This window comes from Odontesthes bonariensis, chromosome 7 (genome assembly GCF_027942865.1).
Source record: "Odontesthes bonariensis isolate fOdoBon6 chromosome 7, fOdoBon6.hap1, whole genome shotgun sequence".
NCBI lineage: Eukaryota > Metazoa > Chordata > Actinopteri > Atheriniformes > Atherinopsidae > Odontesthes > Odontesthes bonariensis.
In genome coordinates, this window is record NC_134512.1 from 15653670 (window position 1) to 15672022 (window position 18353).

At 38.5% G+C, this 18353-nt stretch overlaps 2 protein-coding genes across 4 annotated transcripts in view; both read left to right on the plus strand.

Moving 5' to 3' along the window:
- The first annotated feature begins 2336 nt into the window (after positions 1-2336).
- Positions 2337-4492, plus strand: LOC142384851 (zona pellucida sperm-binding protein 3-like). The gene is made up of 8 exons (XM_075471161.1): positions 2337-2753; positions 2869-2987; positions 3160-3263; positions 3366-3543; positions 3654-3771; positions 3876-3958; positions 4042-4253; positions 4416-4492. The coding sequence occupies exons 1-8, from the start codon at positions 2337-2339 to the stop codon at positions 4490-4492; spliced, it is 1308 nt and encodes a 435-aa protein (XP_075327276.1).
- A 1698-nt stretch (positions 4493-6190) lies between these two features.
- Positions 6191-18353, plus strand: part of mapk8ip2 (mitogen-activated protein kinase 8 interacting protein 2) — a 30926-nt gene continuing 18763 nt past the window's right edge. For all 3 annotated transcript variants that reach the window (XM_075469680.1, XM_075469681.1, XM_075469682.1), the window contains exon 1: positions 6191-6652. In XM_075469680.1, the coding sequence (XP_075325795.1) occupies positions 6588-6652 (65 nt within the window). In that variant the 5' untranslated portion in view covers positions 6191-6587. The remainder of the gene's footprint in view (positions 6653-18353) is intronic.

Consider the following 18353-nt stretch of genomic DNA (forward strand, 5'->3'; position numbering starts at 1 on the left):
AGCTCTCCTTCCAACTGGCTTTGGGAAAAGTTTGATTTATCAAATGGTACCGGTATAATGAAAGCGGATGTGGGAAGCGTGATTCGCGAGCTAGAGCCTGGCGAGAGTAAGCATGAACCTCGGCGCATAACCAACGTCATTTCTAAACATTATGATTGGTTAAGGGAACTCCGTTACTCCAATGAATTTAAGTTGCTGGGTAAGGTCCCGCCCTCCATGGAAACGGATTCCTCTTGGGTTTTCCCAGACTGTTTGACAGAGTCAACAGTCGGCTTTCGCCCAGGCTAGTGAAGCAGTACGTCAGCAGAAGGATGTACTGTATATTCTTGATTTGTATTTCTTGATCCTCTCCTGCTTTAAAACGGGGTGTAAAACGGTGTTTGAAATTAGAACTTCAATCTGACCACCCCATACGTTACGACAACTAACTCTAGCTTGTGAGATGCAGACACAGGCAGGATATGTTTAAAAAAAAAGAACGAAGAAAAAAGAGACCTGCTGCACATTATTAAATGTGACACATCAGCGTGGATTTATTTTATACCCATTTATTTGGGTATTTTGGTGTATTTGGGTATTTTTATAACCCTCATTATGTCACTAGCTTTTGGATCTGAAAATGCAAAAACTGAGATCACTGCGGAAATAAATCACAGAACAAGACCTGATGAAACAGGAATTTAGATTACTTTTGTAAACATACAGGGGCGTCCCTGTCTATCTTCAAGAAACTCTTCAAGACCCAGCTCTTCAGAGAGCATCTCCTATCCTAGCACTTACCCTGTACTCCCCTCTGTGCCTGTTCTCTACACTGTCACCCCTGTCACCTCTGACAGAGTCTGACTAGTGGTTTCCCTCTACGTAACTTATTGTTATCTTTGATGTTAGCTGTAATGTTATATCCCCAATTGTAAGTCGCTCTGGATAAAAGCATCTGCTAAATGCATAAACATAAACATTGATATTTTAATATCTAATATTTTTCAACAATAGAGCAAATTTTAGAATTTAGATTTAATTTCAAATAATTAATCATCAACACCACAGGACCTGGATCAGGAGTAACACTAAAAATAATTCATCTATAAATTGGTCCTGACAAGAATCTCTTTCAAAACACGCAGCTATCCATAACTTTTTGAGAAATATAACAAACAGGACAAACTAAGACAAAACTCCTGTATCTGCCCTACATTTGGAAGGTTGCCAACATATATACAGTATATATAGATATATATATATCTATCTATATATAGATATATATATAGATTTATATATATATATTAAAAAAATTTAAAAATCCAGGATATACATGATCTTATAATTGAAAGCTTTGTCTCAGCCTATATAATTTTATGCTTGAGACATGGCACACGATTTGTTTGTCAGGCACAAAAAAAATCAATAAAACTGTGTGATTTACAAGGAAGTGAAAGTATATGTTGATGCAAAAAGGATCAACCTGAATCACTTCCTAAGTTGTGTGTTAGAGTAAAATATTCTATATTGAAACAATCTAACCAGAAGTTTTAATCAGGTAGTAAATGTCACAAACCAAAAAAAAATGCTCTTAAAGAACTTCGAAGTAGAAGGATGAAATTTATATATCTAATTTAGACAAGCACCATGGTTAACTCAGTCTTCATAGGGTTTGTCATTAAAATAAACTGGGTCAGTGTCCTAAAACGGCAAATCAAGAATCTTGAATAAATGGTAAAAAAAAATACACATAGATAAAGCCTTTTCAAGGCTGATCCTCGGGACCATTTTTATCCTCGTGTCAGTTGACCTGATCTTTTAAGAGACTCATGGCAACCTGAGCTAACTGCAGGTGAGACTGACACTTGCAGAGACAGTCTATGGAAATGGCTCCATATCAGTCTGACTTGGTTAATCCAACCTGGTAGCCGTTGCAGCCATATTGATTAACAGACCTTCACAGAATTTACTTTGGCAAAACAATTTAACCTGTCATGATTAGGGCAGGTAAACCTAACCTTGGGTCAACGTGACTTTTTGTGAACTTTGTTTTGTCAACTATCAACTATATATCATGAGAAAACAATTTTAAGAAAAAGCTTTGAGTAAATATATAATTTTAGACTGACACAATTGAAGAATCTATATTGAAAATTGTTGTAGTTTTTGATCAACAACTGCAGTTTTTTTGTATTCTGAGGTTTAATCACACCGGTCACGATGAAGGGGAATGGCCAACCGAAGAGGCGGGAATGTAACATGAGTAAACGATTCACTGTATTATAAAAGCAGGTGAACATTTGCACATTCCTTACAGCACCTCGTGAACTAATCTGATCACTTGTGGTTGTGAAGTCATGGTGATGAAGCTGACTGCTGTTTGCCTTGTGGCGCTGGCCTTGTTTGGCAGCTTCGGTGCAGCTCAGAAACCTCAGAAACCCTCAGATCCCTACATAAAGAAGCCTTCAGACCCCCAACAGCAAAAGCAGACATTTGAAAAAGATCTCGACTGGAAATACCCTGAAGACCCCCAGCCTGAACCCAAAGTAGATGTGCCATTCGAACTGAGGTTTCCTGTTGCTGCATCAACTGTTGATGTTGAGTGCAGAGAGGATGTAGCTCATGTGGAAGTGAAAAAGGACATGTTTGGGACCGGCCAGTTCATCGATCCGGCTGACCTTACCCTGGGAACCTGTGGTGTTATCGCAGAAGATTCTTCCGCTCAAGTGTTCATTTATCAATCTCCACTGCATGAATGCGGAAGCACCTTAGTGGTAAGAATAATGCAAGTTAACAGTCATTGAGAAATTAAATACACTTGACAATAAATTAAAATTAAAGCTTGAAAATATTAGCATGTAACTCTGTTCATTTTCGTGTCTTTGTGAGATGTCAGAGGATTCCCTTATCTACACCTTCGTTCTGAACTATAACCCCAAACCTTTGGGCAGCTCTGCTGTGGTCAGGACAAGCCAAGCTGCTGTCATTGTGGAATGCCACTACCCAAGGTATGTAAAGTGGCACCATTGCTGTAATCTGGTATTTAATATGCGGTTTACATAAGTATATCCAGTACCTGTAGATTACAAACTCTCATCTGTATTTTCCAGTGGATGTGCACTTTATTCTATTCATTATTGTAGATTTCTGCAGTCTAAAGGAACATGTCTTATTACTTAGAAAGCACAATGTGAGCAGCCGTCCACTGGATCCCCTCTGGGTCCCATTCTCTGCAGTTAAGATGGCAGAAGAGTTCTTGTACTTCACTTTGAAACTCATGACTGGTGAGTTAAAAAAAAAGAATAATCGAAGGAATAAGACTTTTATGCAACTATGATTCAATATACATTTGTTAACATTATGAAATGTTGCCTCTTTTTGCACAGATGACTGGATGTATGAGAGGCCAAGCTACCAGTATTTCCTTGGAGACATGATACATATAGAGGCTACTGTTAAGCAATATTTCCACGTACCCCTCCGTGTTTTCGTGGATAGATGTGTGGCTACTCTTACACCTGACTCAAACTCAATCCCCCGATATGCCTTCATTGAAAATCATGGGTAAAGTAGCATTATAAGTTATCCAATGTTGTTATTTACTTTAGGAATAGATTAAAACAAAAAAGTCAACCATTTATATCAATCTGTAATATTTGTTTTGTTTTGGGTAGGTGCTTGCTGGATGCTAAGATCACAGGCTCTGACTCTAAGTTCTTGGCTCGCACTGAGGAGAACAAGCTTCTGTTCCAGTTGGAGGCCTTCAGGTTCCAGGGTGCTGACAGTGGGCTGGTATGCATCCTGAAAGACAATCATCAACTTGATTATGTGTTCAATACTACAAACGATCATGTCTGACACGCCATAATTTCCCAAACCCCCTGTTATTCAAACAGCTCTATATTACCTGCCACTTGAAGGCAACATCTACTTCCTATGCCATTGATAGTGAACATAGAGCTTGTTCTTACATTGGCGGGTGAGTCTTTGTGAGTTTATGTACGTTGATGTGAATGATTGAGAAGCTGATGTGGTATTTACCACTGAAATTTTCCTTGCAAGGTGGAGAGAGGCCAGTGGAGTTGACGGAGCTTGTGGCTCCTGCGAATCCGGTGGAATTGATGTATACACCCCTAGTGCGGTTGCACCTGGTGTTTCCAGTATTGGCACAGGAGTAGGGGTTACTGGAGGTTCTGGAAGTTCTGGAAGTTCTGGGGGAACAAACGCTGCGGATGTGGTAAAGAGGAAATATCGTGATCTGTCCCAAGCCGAAGGTATGGCATGATTTTCCAATGCATTTCTATATTTCATAATCAACAGATGATAGCATTCAGTCAGAATTTACATTATGTGAAATCTTAGATGGATAAATGGTGGCCTGTGTTGTTAGACACCCACAAAAAGGGTAATATGTGTTTTCTGTCTTCCTTTCTCAGTTTTCGAATGGGAAGGTGACGTCACTCTGGGCCCCATCCCCATCGGGGAGAGGAAGATCTCTGAGATGAAGGTTTAACAGACTTTTCTGCTCAGGCTATGATCATCAAAATAAACATCATCATTGGTTCATAACTCTATGTATATCATGCTCTTGCTTCTCGGTGGTCAAAAACCTGTTTGCTCTGTTGCATCTAATCAGAATTTAAAAGTCTCTCTGCAACACAATGAAACATAAAGTAATAAAGAAATCAGAACTCTTTAAGAGCAAAGTGTAACTCATTTGACATCCCACTCCCAATGATAATGTCACTGGCTAGAAAATAGATTGTAACGCTTTACGTTTAGCGGAAATAAAAAGTGCAAATTTCTGAAAAGTTTGAGTCACTAGTTTTCACATTTCCTCAAAAATTAAACAATGAATGTCACCACAATGCAGTCATTCAGTACAAGGGAATAAAGTGGATTATGATTTCCTTTTACTAAAAACCTGTAAAAAAAAACAAAAACAAATACAACAGCAAAGAGGTAAATGACTACAAAATGACATCATAAACATTATGAGACTAATCTTTGAAGACCAAGTATCTTTATAGCTTTGCACAGTTAATCAGTCAGTCTGCTAAGCCTAATGCAATAAACTTACAACATGTAGTCAAAAAAGGGTTCACTCTTACATGATCATTTTGATTGTGTGGCCAAACTAATGCATGATGCTAAATAAGGGTTTTATTCACTTGTCCTGTCTGGTCAGACAGGTTTCACTCGGTGAGTGAGTATCTACTGACCTCGTTTGGCACAAACGGTAAACTGCACTTAGCAATGTTCTCAGTTTCAGCACCACGGGCAGTGAACAGCTACACATTGCGGTACTCTGTACGTACAGCATGCTCCACGGATGAACATTAATTCAAAAATGATCCTGTTCGGTAAATGTAACTGTCGGAGGACAGTTTTGATCACTGTTAATCACTGATGTCACTGTCACAATTTGAAATTTGCCTTTTTAAAGTTGCTTTTTTACTACAGATTCATAACCAATTTAAAAGTGTGGTATGAATCTACAAAACCAAAATCTACAATCCAATTAGCTCTTTTTTTAAAGTTTGATGTTTTCATTTTGTACATTATATCCTAATTTCCTGTTTCGCAGCTGTTATCCTGTCAGTATGAAGGTTTTTTTTTCTCATTGTATCCCTTTATGTTCTTTCCACTGTGTGCCGTATTAACCCATTATGTTTGATGACAATGATGATACTATATGGTTTAGATAAGCTAAACAATATCAATCAATACTCAACTTAATCATTTCACATGGTAGCGCCACTGTACAGTGACTTAATATGCAAGCATATATTTTCGGGGAACCCCTGGAGTTCGGTAAAGTTGGAAAGATATTGGTACCGTAGTACGTAGTACCGTCGATATTGGTACCGTAGTAAGCCAGACAAGGAGGTTGGAAATATTCTTGTTTTGTGTTTGAACAATGTCTCACTTCTGAGTTACTGATCCCGGAAGTCCGAATCTGCCAATATCTTTCCAACTTTACCGAACTAACCCCTGGATATCCCCCAGGGACGTGTGCTGGTCAGCGTAACCTATGTGTCAGGGTAAAAACTTTAATTTTTTGTTTGTTTGTTTGTTTGTTTTACGCCACTGCCTCGCTACGTGGCTCTGTATGCACCGCCTCAGGAAAGCCTGCTCATACGGCAACAACACTGACGTTATATCGTCTCTTCTCCAACCGCCCGCCCCCCTCCCTCCCCCCTCTACCGCTGCTTGTCTCCGCACTGCTGGCCCTTTGCTGTTGTGTATCACAGCCAGCATCGCGGCAGCAGAAAACTGGCAAGCAAATCACGGACTGCTGTCCGCAAACTGTCGCGTGGACATATCGAGGGAACGCAGGATTTTCCGCAGCATTGTGCGCTGCCTCTGAAGCGCGTTCCTGCTCCTAGCACCCCTACCGATCCTGTTTATGTGGATTGTTGACTGCAGATTTGATGGAGCTGAGCAGGCTCGTCTGAATGAAGGCTTGAGGCCAGGCGGGCATTTGTGGGGCCGCAGAGAGAGAAACCTCTGTCCACGACTCCGTCAGTCCCTTGCCCCGTGATTGTTAATGGACTGCGCTCCCTCCGTGATTTCCTACTGTCGTTCTGAGTCATTTGTGGTAGAAGATGGCGGACAGGGCTGAGATGTTTTCCCTATCCACTTTCCATTCGCTCTCTCCTCCTGGCTGCAGGTAAGAGCTCAGATGAGGCGTGACAATGACGGAGGATGCGCAAGGTTGAGAAGAGAAGAAGAATACAGTAAAAGCGCAATTGACAACATAAGTGTCCGTTTTGAGTAGATGATTATGATTAAACGCGCTCTCCCAGCCTGAGTATTCATATTTCTGGATAACCTGCTCGTGGCCTGCTCATGCCACTCTGAAAGCTTGTGTAGGCTACGCTGCTTCTGAGCCGCGCAGGGTGATGACTGTTTGTGAAGGACAGCTGTTTTATCGTTAATTTTCTAACCTCCGAAGACGGCAAAATGATTAAAAAAAGGCGAAATGTTCATCTTAAACATGCGCGACAGTCACCCGTTTGCGCATTCTCCGTGTGAGGCCCACGCCCTGTTGAGTCCAACCCAAGCAAGGGCATGTTGCTGAACAATGATTTACTGAAGTCCCACTGCTGTTGGTCGAGATAAAATCTTCTCTTCTGTGACTTTTTCCACAATTCTGCTGGCTTCGCCTTCTTGTGTAGGCACATGTAAAAGTGGTATTTTATTGGCAGCCAACAGAAGTCTGTAAATTGACGTAGAATCAGTGACACAACTAAAGCATTGCTTGGTAATCTTAAAAACACATTATTTTCTGATGTGTGATCGGTGTTTAGATGTAAATTAAGCATACGATGGGGAATATTACACCACTTTGACGTGACCACTGCAATTTTTTTATTTTGAGATGGAAAATTGATCAATTTCATAGTATTTTTTCTTAATCTGTAATTATCTTTGTCCCTCTGGTGCTGCCTTAAAGCCTCACAGTGTCACCATCACAATATCCAGTTGAATGACAACCAAACAACGTCAATAATTACTCAAAATATTATTTAACACCATATTAATATACTTTAAGATTAGTTCTATTATAACAGATGGAGTAGCACAAAGAAAAATTAATAAAAATGGGAAAAGTACAAATGAATGCATTATGAATGAAGGAAAGGAGAGCCAATAATACATTTGATGCAGAAGCCTGTCATCATCCCTGTCTGCCTCCACATGGCCCATGTTCTACAGAGACAATCACATTAGCAAGCTGCTCCTGGTGGATTTTATATCCAGGCCATGTACCCATGTGGGATTCACTCAATCTAATGGATGGATCATATAAGATCAATGGAACTGATTTTTCGCATGACCTTAGTTTAGATTACAGAGCCAAGCTCTGGCCATGACATCAATATTTTACATTTCCTGGTACCAAGCAAACTAATAGTAGACAATGTGTATTAATCCTTTTTTATTTACACTTTTAACCTGCTCATACTTTGCATTAGTGCCCCCCCCTTGTTTCTCAGCTGTCAGCAATGAATCCCCATCTACAGTCCACTGAAGACACGTGAGAAGTAGATTGCGTCACTCTTATTGTCTGAAATGGGGTGGGGGCTGATCAGTTTCATTCCAGTTTTTCTGTTAGATGTTATGACCACACAAGTTGATGGTATTTTTTTTTTGTCAGTTTTGGATTATCAGTTTTGTACTATGAAAATAATAAGATTTTGAAGTACAAAGTGTGTTTGCACAATTGATTACGTGCTTTCCTGTTCCTACCATTTCCGCGTATTTACATTTGTATGGGTTGTCTCCTGCACCAGAGGTGTGATGGTGTGGTACGGTAATCTGCCTTACATAAAACTGGCAGTGCTTCCAGTGGGCAAGATAATGCGTAAGAGGGAGATCTTTCCCCCATGAGCTGCTGAATTTCATGACAAACTATTATTTCTAAGACATTGAGGGAACGATCTTCACCGGAAATGTCAACTTTAACAAACACATATGAATATGCGTCCCTTATCAACTGATGTGAACATTTCATTCTTGTTACATAGCTGCTCTTAAGAGAGATACATTCCTCAAAGTATACATACAAAGTATGCCTTTCAAGCAAAGACTCAGGTCCACAGTGCAGTGAATTAGAAGATGGGACCGTGGTGTTCAGCTTACTTGATTTTTCAATTAGTTTTTTTTCAAATTTTTTTTTTTTTAATCGTGACTTCTTTTCATGAATTATTTTCACAGAGAAACACTATTTTTGATATCCCCTGCTGTGGTTTAATGAAAGCCTCTGCATGATATAAAAAAGGTGACAACTCTTCCATTGCCAAAAAGAGCCCATACTGTGCCTCAGCTTTTACCTTTGGTGAAGGTGTTTTTGCTGATTTTGGTAGATTAGCACAGGCAGTGAACTCAAGGAAAGTATTTTGATTTTTTCACTTGATCAATGACCATAGATGATTCTGATCCCTCTTTTGAATCTAGTTTTTAAAAAAGAAGTTAGAGTCCCACAACTGACTATCAATTTTTTCAAATTTTCATTGCTCCTTCACAAAGTGATTTATCTAAATAACATGATCTAGCTTGCAAACAAAAGCCTGAATGATCTTTGAATGGCAGTCTTTCTGGTTTTATTTTCTTAGTGTTGTCGTCATTTTCTTCGTCACTGACAGTTTAGGAAAACTTTTCCACGAAATCACTCAGTTTTCACTGAAATAATGAGTCAATAGATGTTAGAAATCATTCAGACAGTAAACAAATAGAATTACATTATTTTATGATCCACACAGTGTTGTTCATTTTTAAGTCTCAAGTCTATTACACATTTCACATCAAAGGTTCTGGACCTTTACTTGGAGATTACTTCGTGATGGAAAAAGTCTGTTGCATTCTGAACTTAACAACAGATGAAAAAACATTTTTTTTTCATTTTGATTTGATCAATCTCCAACTAAATTCCACAGATCATGGATGTCAATTATATTTAGGGCTTGTAAGCCACATAAACTGCTTTTTGATAATTTCATAGCATGTATTCTATCACATACACGGCAGTTCGAGCTCAGTATTTTGCCTGGTGAATCCTGTGAACATGCTAACTGAGGGAAGCCGTTCATAGGACAGCCACAGCCGCTCCCAATAATCTTCTATTCGTGTTTGAAATATTTTTGTGTCGTTTTTAATTTTCCCCCACAAGGCCTTTCATTGTGAACCATCATTGCAAGTCAATGTTCTACTTCTAAAGCAGCTGGAGAAAGCAGAGTGGATGGCAGGGAGTGGTGGTGGGTATGGTTACCATGGGGTAAGAGGCTTAAATCAAATACAGATTAATTTTAGCTTAAGCACTCCATCTCTGCCTCCCTCCTTTCTCCCTGTTTGTGGTTTTATGCCCTCTCCCCACTGTTTTGAATTTGCTCCACAACCATCCCTTTATTTTAACAAAAGCTAAACGAGAAGTCTCATTTTTTTACCATCCATGAGATTTGTTTTGCATCAGTTTGACACCACTGGATGGTTTTTATCCAACCACAGCTTTGGCTTTACGTTTCATGATGACATTAATCTGATGAATATTTGTAGAATCATCTGCTCACACTGAAGTGATGCATCATCGCCACCTTTGGTTTAAACATGACGTGATCTTCACATTTCACACAGACATTTGAGAGTTCTTCATTAGGATAAAGGAATGACTCATACATGGGTGTGTGTCTCTACTTTACCAGAGACAGATGGTGGTTGAAAAGCCTGGGAAATGATATCGTTAATGAGTCAGTCGCAACCACATCGATGTCCCTGGCTTTTAAAGATGATGTCACTGTGAAGCAGGTTCTTATGGTTAAAAGGCAGCGTAATTACAACAAAGCACTCCCCGTTGCATCTGTTTGATATTGTTATTGGACAGGTTTATGTTTTTCTCAAATTTTTTCCATTTTTAATATGAACGTATAGTTCAGGAAATGCAGTTTTACAGGGTGTCCTAATCTTTCAGGGGTAAATTTGATTATTGATTAAATGCACATTTTAAACTGTGTAGATTCTCTGCCATGTTAAAAAAACAAAACAATCTGAAGGTAAATATGACATATTTGTGATTTATATGAAAAGGGATTTTTAGATGGGACAGAGATGACGTTGTGCTGGTTTGACAAATGATTTTATGGACAGAAATGTTTCAGAGATGACAGAGAGTAGCTGAATCTGAGAGAGAAAAATGACACAGCGATGGTACAAACCCTGGCTTCTGACAATGAACCTTGATTTTTTTTCTTGAAGTAGGATTGTCATTTTTTCTGAATGTCACAGTGGTGATCGGTACTTGTTCTCCCTCAACCTTTAAGCGTCTGTTTGATGGCCTCTATTTGTTAAGAATGACCTTGAGCAGAAGTGGACTTAATGCAGGTTAAATTACTGTGTGGCACCTGGTAGAGCTGTAAGCCACATAGTGTGGAAGACATTGCACACTCCCTTGGATGCTGTCAACACCGCAGTGGTAGCTGTGCTTCATTTAAAAGGAATCCTGAATTAAAACATTTCAGCATTTTAGAAAAGTAGACGAGCCTCCAGGGCTTTAACATTCCCCTGTAGCTTTTCCTGACACGGTTTCTTACATTTTGCATTTTTGGGGAAATAGGGCAAGACTCTTTATGCCAAAACAAGCAGAAAACAAAACTAGAAAGAGTAGAATGCGTCGCACTGAACGAGACCAGAAAGTAAAGTATGGATTCAAAAAGAAGTAGATGAAAAACAGATGACAATATGAAATGGTCTGAAACAGTGTCTCCATTATTGTGATAACCCAAGTAATGTGCTTACAGTTATGAAAAATCTATATGTTCCAGATTAAAGGGCACATTGTTTCTGAAAGGGTCAGTTGTTGCTGTAATGCACAAACTTATTTTCTTGACGTGGTCGCAGCAAAGAAGATTAGCTTTCACAAAAACGAAGCCATATGATTTTAATTTCTTCACTACACTTTTAACCTTCAAATTCATGATTTTTCTTTCACGGCTGCAGCATTCTTTCTCCCTTCTCGTTTCATCTCCTTTGCTAACCCACCTGTCTGCTTATCCTTCAGTTTCACTAAACTCCAATGCATAATCCAAACAAGGCTTGTGTGATAGTGGTAACTAATTTGTACATAGCTGTGATGATGTGGTGTTTTTTCCATTGTGAATTACACTCACCTATGCTACAGACAAAGCTTCCCTGAAGAACTCATTAACAGCCTCTTTTCCTAACGTTTGGTTGACACATCTTCACTTCTTTTGCCAGGTCGGAAATTTGTTTTGATGGTTTTCTGATGTGTGTTCATCCTTATTTTACGGTGCTGATGCACTTGATTTACACACACAAAAAAAAACCTAGGCAGGTTGATGAAGACATGCTGAATATCATATTGCACCGATTGTTAGATTGCAACACCCCCAACACACACGTATGTACACATGCACATACATATACAGGGTGTCAAGGGCACTTGAGCATTTTTTATATGGTTGCTGCAGTTTAAAATCTCTGCACTGCCAGCAAGAGATTTTGTCTGTTTATCATAAACCAACCTGTTCTGACTTCCAACTTGTTGTATATGGACGCATTTGGTAGCCCTCAAATAATCCATCCATCCATCCATCTTCTATGCCTGCTCAGTCCATTTAAGGGTCACAGGGTTGCTGGAGCCTATCCCAGCTGCCATCGGGCAGCTTGCCGGTCCATCACAGGGTCACACAGAGAAAAACGAGACAAACTATGAGAGTTAAAATGGTTGTTTTGGTACTTGAAATTTACCAGGAGCAAATGAAAAATGCAAATTAAGAGCAACATTTCACGTGCCACTTTAATTATTTCCCAGCTTTTTGTCTCAGTTGCAAAGAGGATTAAATACTGACAACAGATTTACATAACAGCAGAATAAATGAATATTAATTAAAATGCATGCAAGTATGTTGTCTGTATGTCAGAGTGAAATTGTCAAAACTCTAACAAATCCAGATAATGCAGTCGGGGATCGAATCACTTCCTCATGTAAAGCATTTCATTCTGGAAATTCTTTTTTTACCCCCATTACTAATAAAATTCAGATTTTGTAACAGCTGCATTATTGAAGTAACTCAAAGATAGCATCTGTGCAGTGAATTTAGTTATACTTAAATGTGTGGAGATCTCCCAAAAAGAAAGTTATAAATTGAATATTTTCTGATGTAGTCCACAGCATCTCATGGATATATATACATATATATACTTCAGTCAATACTTTGATTTTACTACCATATATGCGTTCTGGGACAAGAACTGTGTTCCAATTAAGGGACCAAGTCGAGCTGTACCTGTAGTTGAACTCAGCTGTGCGTGTAACACAGAATCCAAGAGCAGAAATCCAAATAGTTAACTGGACAATAGTTTGGTACACTCATCAACACACCGTCCCTTATTTCCCTTAGATTTTCTCTTTATGTAATTTAATCTAGAACTGATTCAAAAATGTATTCTAATCCCCACCCCAAAATCCAAGTCTTCTAACAACCTTGGTTTTACTAAGGTTGTTAATTCATGTGGATTAGGGATCAGAGGATCAGATGAATTCGAGTTGGAAAACAGCCCTTCTGTTGCCCACAGCCCCAGGGCCTGTGCTGTTGTGACAATGATAGCTCATGTAGAATGTCAAAATCTTTAGACAGGTTGGTTTTACTATTTTGTTTCTACCTGAAAGTGCTATAATTTCATTTCAATTGTGTTTTGAATATACAAACATTACCACGATAGAAGCAATCTCCTACAAGATCTGGTTGTTTAAAAAACAGAGTTTGGTCAGAGTACAACTCCAAAAATTAGTTTGGTATGGAAAATTCTCAAAATCCTGCACTGAAAAAGAAAAGGAGTGATTTTCTTACATTTACTTTGACTTTTATGTCATTGTAGATGGGAAGAAGCCGACATGTTTAAATTTTTTTCTTGTCAGCTTCATTTAGTATATCAATGTACATCTGCATTTTAGGCCTACAACACATAAGAAAAACATGTTGAGACAATCCAGGGCCACCAGTGAGGTAAAAATAGAATGGGATGATAATTTAGATTGACAGTTAAATTGAAGGTAAAAATGGCTGCGTTTCTTTTTTGTGGTGGTTCGCACTTTTCCCTCACAGTGAGTGGGTTCCTGGTTCGAATCCCAGCTGTGGCCTTTCTGTGTGGAGTTTGCTTGTTCTCGCTATGCATGCGTTGGTTGTCTCTGGGCACTGCAGCTTCCCCCCATATCTAAAGGCAGTGGCGGCTCCTGACATTTTTTTTAGGTAGTGCAATTTCCAGTCTGTGAAAGCTGCATCAGAGTGTGCTGTGCGAAGCTGAACCGATTGCACTGATGCAAACCTGTTATGTTCCCACACAGGAAATAAAATGTCCAATCGTCCAGAAACTCCTTGTCTTCCTTAAATAAACACAACGCAGAGTCGAGGGGTTATTTGGTCTTCCAAATAACCAAAGTGACTGCAATTTCCCCCCGTTATGTCCATAAGTACCATAAAAGTCCATAGGACTGAGGTATATTTGTCTAGGTAGCATAATTTATTGTAATAATTTTTAATAATTTTTTGTTATTTTTTGCATACTTTGCCAATCAGTTAATATTACACCTTAACCATTATTTATTTATTTTCCTCATATTGTTCCAGGATTCTATGAAATAAGTAAACACATAAGCTCTTAATGATAAGATTCATTCAATTTTCATTCTAAAGAATGTAATTAAAATGACAACATATAAATCCAAGTCAAGTGTTTATTGAAGTTTTGGAAAATATGACTTAGAAAAGTATAACCAGTTGTCAAACATGGTTAAGTGCAGCTTACTTATGTGAGATTTCTCTCTTTTTTAAATATAATACTGCACCGTTAACAATGAATGTGTCATTATACATTCTGCTATCATTGTCAACATTATATAAAAGATTTAAATCATTACAAGTCAATGATTGAGCACAAAAGGTTAAGTTATTTAGCTACATCAAATACTACCTGGAAAAATAGCAGGGTTGGTGGAGCCCTGGGTTTCATCTTTGCCTCGCAAGGCGAGCCCGAAAATCCTGCAAAATTCTTCCAAACTTCCTTCTCCACATTAGTACGACGACTAAAGGGTACTTCTGTCAGAAACACTACCGTATTGTTGCACTCGACACTCGCCATCTTCTTCATAGAATGTTTTTTTTTTTTTTTTTTTTTTTATTGAAAACCACAATGTTACAACAACAAGTAGAATGTTCATGGTCCCGCGCAACAGACATATGACGAAAGCACGTTGTGCGTCGTTCGTGCGAGCACATAAACCCTCATAGAAAATGCATTGGGAGCAGGATTTTTGAAAAAACCGAGGTCCCATTCATGTCAATGGGAGCTTCCTGGTGCAAATTCGACCCTGACAGAAATCGCACAAAATGGGCGTAGCAACACCAGGCGCGACCTTAATCTGATTGGACAATGACATATACAACCAGTTTGCCTACAGCAGATCAGTCCCACCTTAGCAATTAGATTTAAAAAAAAAACAAAAACTCTGTGTTTGGTAGTGCGTCGCACAAATCGCCCCTATGGAGGAGCCGCCACTGTCTACAGGTGTTGCAGTTCTTAAACTGTCACAAACATAAACTTCTGACCCCCGCCCATAAACATGTCTTTTTTAAATGTAATTTTAGACAAAAATAACAATGCATAATAATGGGAAAAAAAGTGACATGTAAGGAGTGACTGCAAGTTTTCACAGTCAAAAATTCTATGTTAGGTAGTTCTCCAGTAGAGCGACATGCATGGCTGTCAGCCAGGAAGCCTGAGTTCATCTCCCATAAGAAACAATACTGTCTACACTTTATTCAAAACTTGTTTCATGTTGTTTTTTTTAATTTTAGCTTTCATTCGTAGTTTGGTTTGGTTCTTACAAAAATTGACATCATGACTTATCTTTAGATATACCCCGTAAACACCCAGTCCACATTAAAATCTCTTTTATGGCTTACTGGGTGATGAGTCCTGGCCCATTTGAAAAACATACACAAAAACATGGTGCAGACGCTCGCAAAACCTCCTATTGAAAATTTGGTATTTTAAAAGTCAAGCTGGGTGTTGCAAAAATGTGCAATAATAATAATAATAATACATTTAGTGTCTATTTCAACACGGTTCACCACGAGACTGGGTTGTACCATTGGACTGGAAGGTGCAGGGTGACTCCAGCTAAACAGTAGTGTTATCTGTCATGGTATTTTCTTTAGTTGGAGAAAGGAAATTAAAATGTATTTCCAAACAGACTCAGAAGAAAAAAAAAAACATGGGATGTTCAAGAAAAGACGAAACACTTATATAAGCTGGCAATAAGAATGCTAGTTGTGACTGAGAAAGACAGAGGGAAGGAAGCGCTGAGAGTTGGCGACTTGTTCGCCTGGCAATGATCCACCATACACTGGGGATCAACATATCAAGGGGATACTCTTTCAGAGGGAATGAAACAAACTAATCCAATGTGTTTGTTGATTCATTAAATTCCTGTATTTTCAAATTTTGTGATATAGGAATGCTTTTTCATCTTGAACATCGTCTCCACTGCTTCTTATGAAGTTTTCTTAATAGTGTGCATACAAAGACAGAGTTTGATCATTTAGGAGGAGTAGCAATAGTGGCTTTAGCTCGCAACGAATGTCTGAAATTAGTGCTTTTGGACCCTGATTAATTTGATCTTGGTCTGTGTGGAAGTCACCAGTGTTCGAAACATACTGCCAGTCCAAGAAGAACCAGTCGATATCCAAACCAGTAATCTGGAAAAAATAAATTTTCTTGCTCCATACCGGGCACAAATGATCTTAATTCAGTCACAAAAGGAAAAAAACTTTGAGAAGAAAGGTTGACTGCTGAGTAAGAGAGATGGAACAGCCCAAGGATGCCATAAAACCTGGTCCAAAACCAGGTGAACACCTTTTCACTGGTGGCCGTAATCATTTTTACATGGAAAATGTTGATTTGGCTAATTAATCTATTCACATTGCAGATTATGACATGAATAAAAATGCAGTTTTGATAAATGACAGGGCCAGGCAACTAGGTGGCACTAAATCATAAAGATAATTCTAAACATTCTACCCTTTTATGCATCAAAAGCTGACATATTTTCCTGCACTGTTCCCTAATTCAACATTGATAAACACATTAAACTGAAAACTGCTGCACTGATCCGGTCTAGTCAGGACTTTGTTCAGGATCTTGATACTTTGAGACATATTAACAGGTGATTTCTATACTACTCATCTTTCTGGTAGTACTCAGTAATTTGCATCTCATCACATGGCTTTCCTCATAGTGAATGAAATATATATATTTTTTTATTTGACAAGGTTTGTTTAATATTTTAGACTCACAAATAGTGTCATCATCAAAGGCTTACACAGGTTTTGGTTCTCTCGGGCAAGTAGAAAGACTGACTCTCTGAGGACTGCTGCTGTGACTTTAACTTAGTATGAGTGCCTGTTTATGACAGATCTGGATTATCTCTGTAGCAATTTCCATATCTTTGCCTTTCAGAGATTTAAGAACAGTTAACATGATGAAATCACAAGCTGATTTTCAACTACAAGCGAAACTGATGTTTCCCAAAGACCAAAACTGCTCAGTGGCATGGCTGTAATGAAACTAAAAATCAAAATCACATGTACTGTATATATAGTCTGTGATCTCTTGGGGAACAGCGGATGATAGACTCGACTCTCTACATGCTTAGCTCTACGTTTTTCACATAGAAATATATAATTGTTGATGCTACACCCTGACCTATAAATTGTGAATGCATTTCAAGCATATTATTGTTATTTTTCTTATTGCTTAGTTTACTCAGCATTTATTTGAAAGAATCAGTACAGAACAACAAAATGTGGGTAAAGAAACCAGTATCGAAACACAACAAATGGTCCAAATAGTCAGGACATGCTGTTGATTGCATCTGCACCTATGTGGTTTACTCCCTAACGAGAAGGTTTATTTTTCCCAAATTATTAATCTTGATGGAAATCATCGAGATGCAATTAGGGCGGCCACAAGATCAGATTTTCACCACACTATTATAATTGCAAATAATATCATCTATGTGACATCTATGGAAACCTTTTTGTCTCCATTTTTTGGTAGGAGGTTAAAAAATGTAAAACTCGTGAGAAAACCTTAATCCGCGATTGATAAAATTTTATTTCCTTAGCTGAGACCAAAACATAGTATTATAATGAGTATATTACCAGCACAATGTCCATATTTCATTCTTTTTAAAATCACGATTACTGTCGGTACCAGATGGATGCCTTTTTTGTTGAGCATTTTATCTGAGGTAGATTCACAGGTTGCTGTAACTTTCCACAAATGGAAAGTTAATGTGTCATATGGCTTCATTATTAAATGTTCCCTGAACCAAAAAAATTGCTCAATGATCTTATTATTTTGCCATTTACCTTAATTTGAATTCAAATGTTTTTCCATGACAAAAATTAAATTCCTTGTTTTACTGAGTACTTGCTTAAATTCCAGCAACATTCTCTGTTAACTTTTATATGTACACCTTAATGAATTTCCTTCCCACAGTTTTTTCAGTCACCACATATTAAACCAGACCAGTAAGATTTGGGAACCGATTTGTGACACTTGACTCCTTTTTCTTTCCCCTCACATTTATCGGCTTGCCGACATTCGATTTCAAAGGACAATGTCATTGTGTAGAAAAAGACCCCTGTATGACTGTATGATGTAAACTCACATCTATACGTAATATGTGGACTGTCCTCTTCTTAGCAGGAAAGCTGCAATGCAGCATTTCCTTCAACACATTGCGAGCCAGCTGCTGCAGACCTCGGAGCCTGCTGAACGTAATGGAGCAA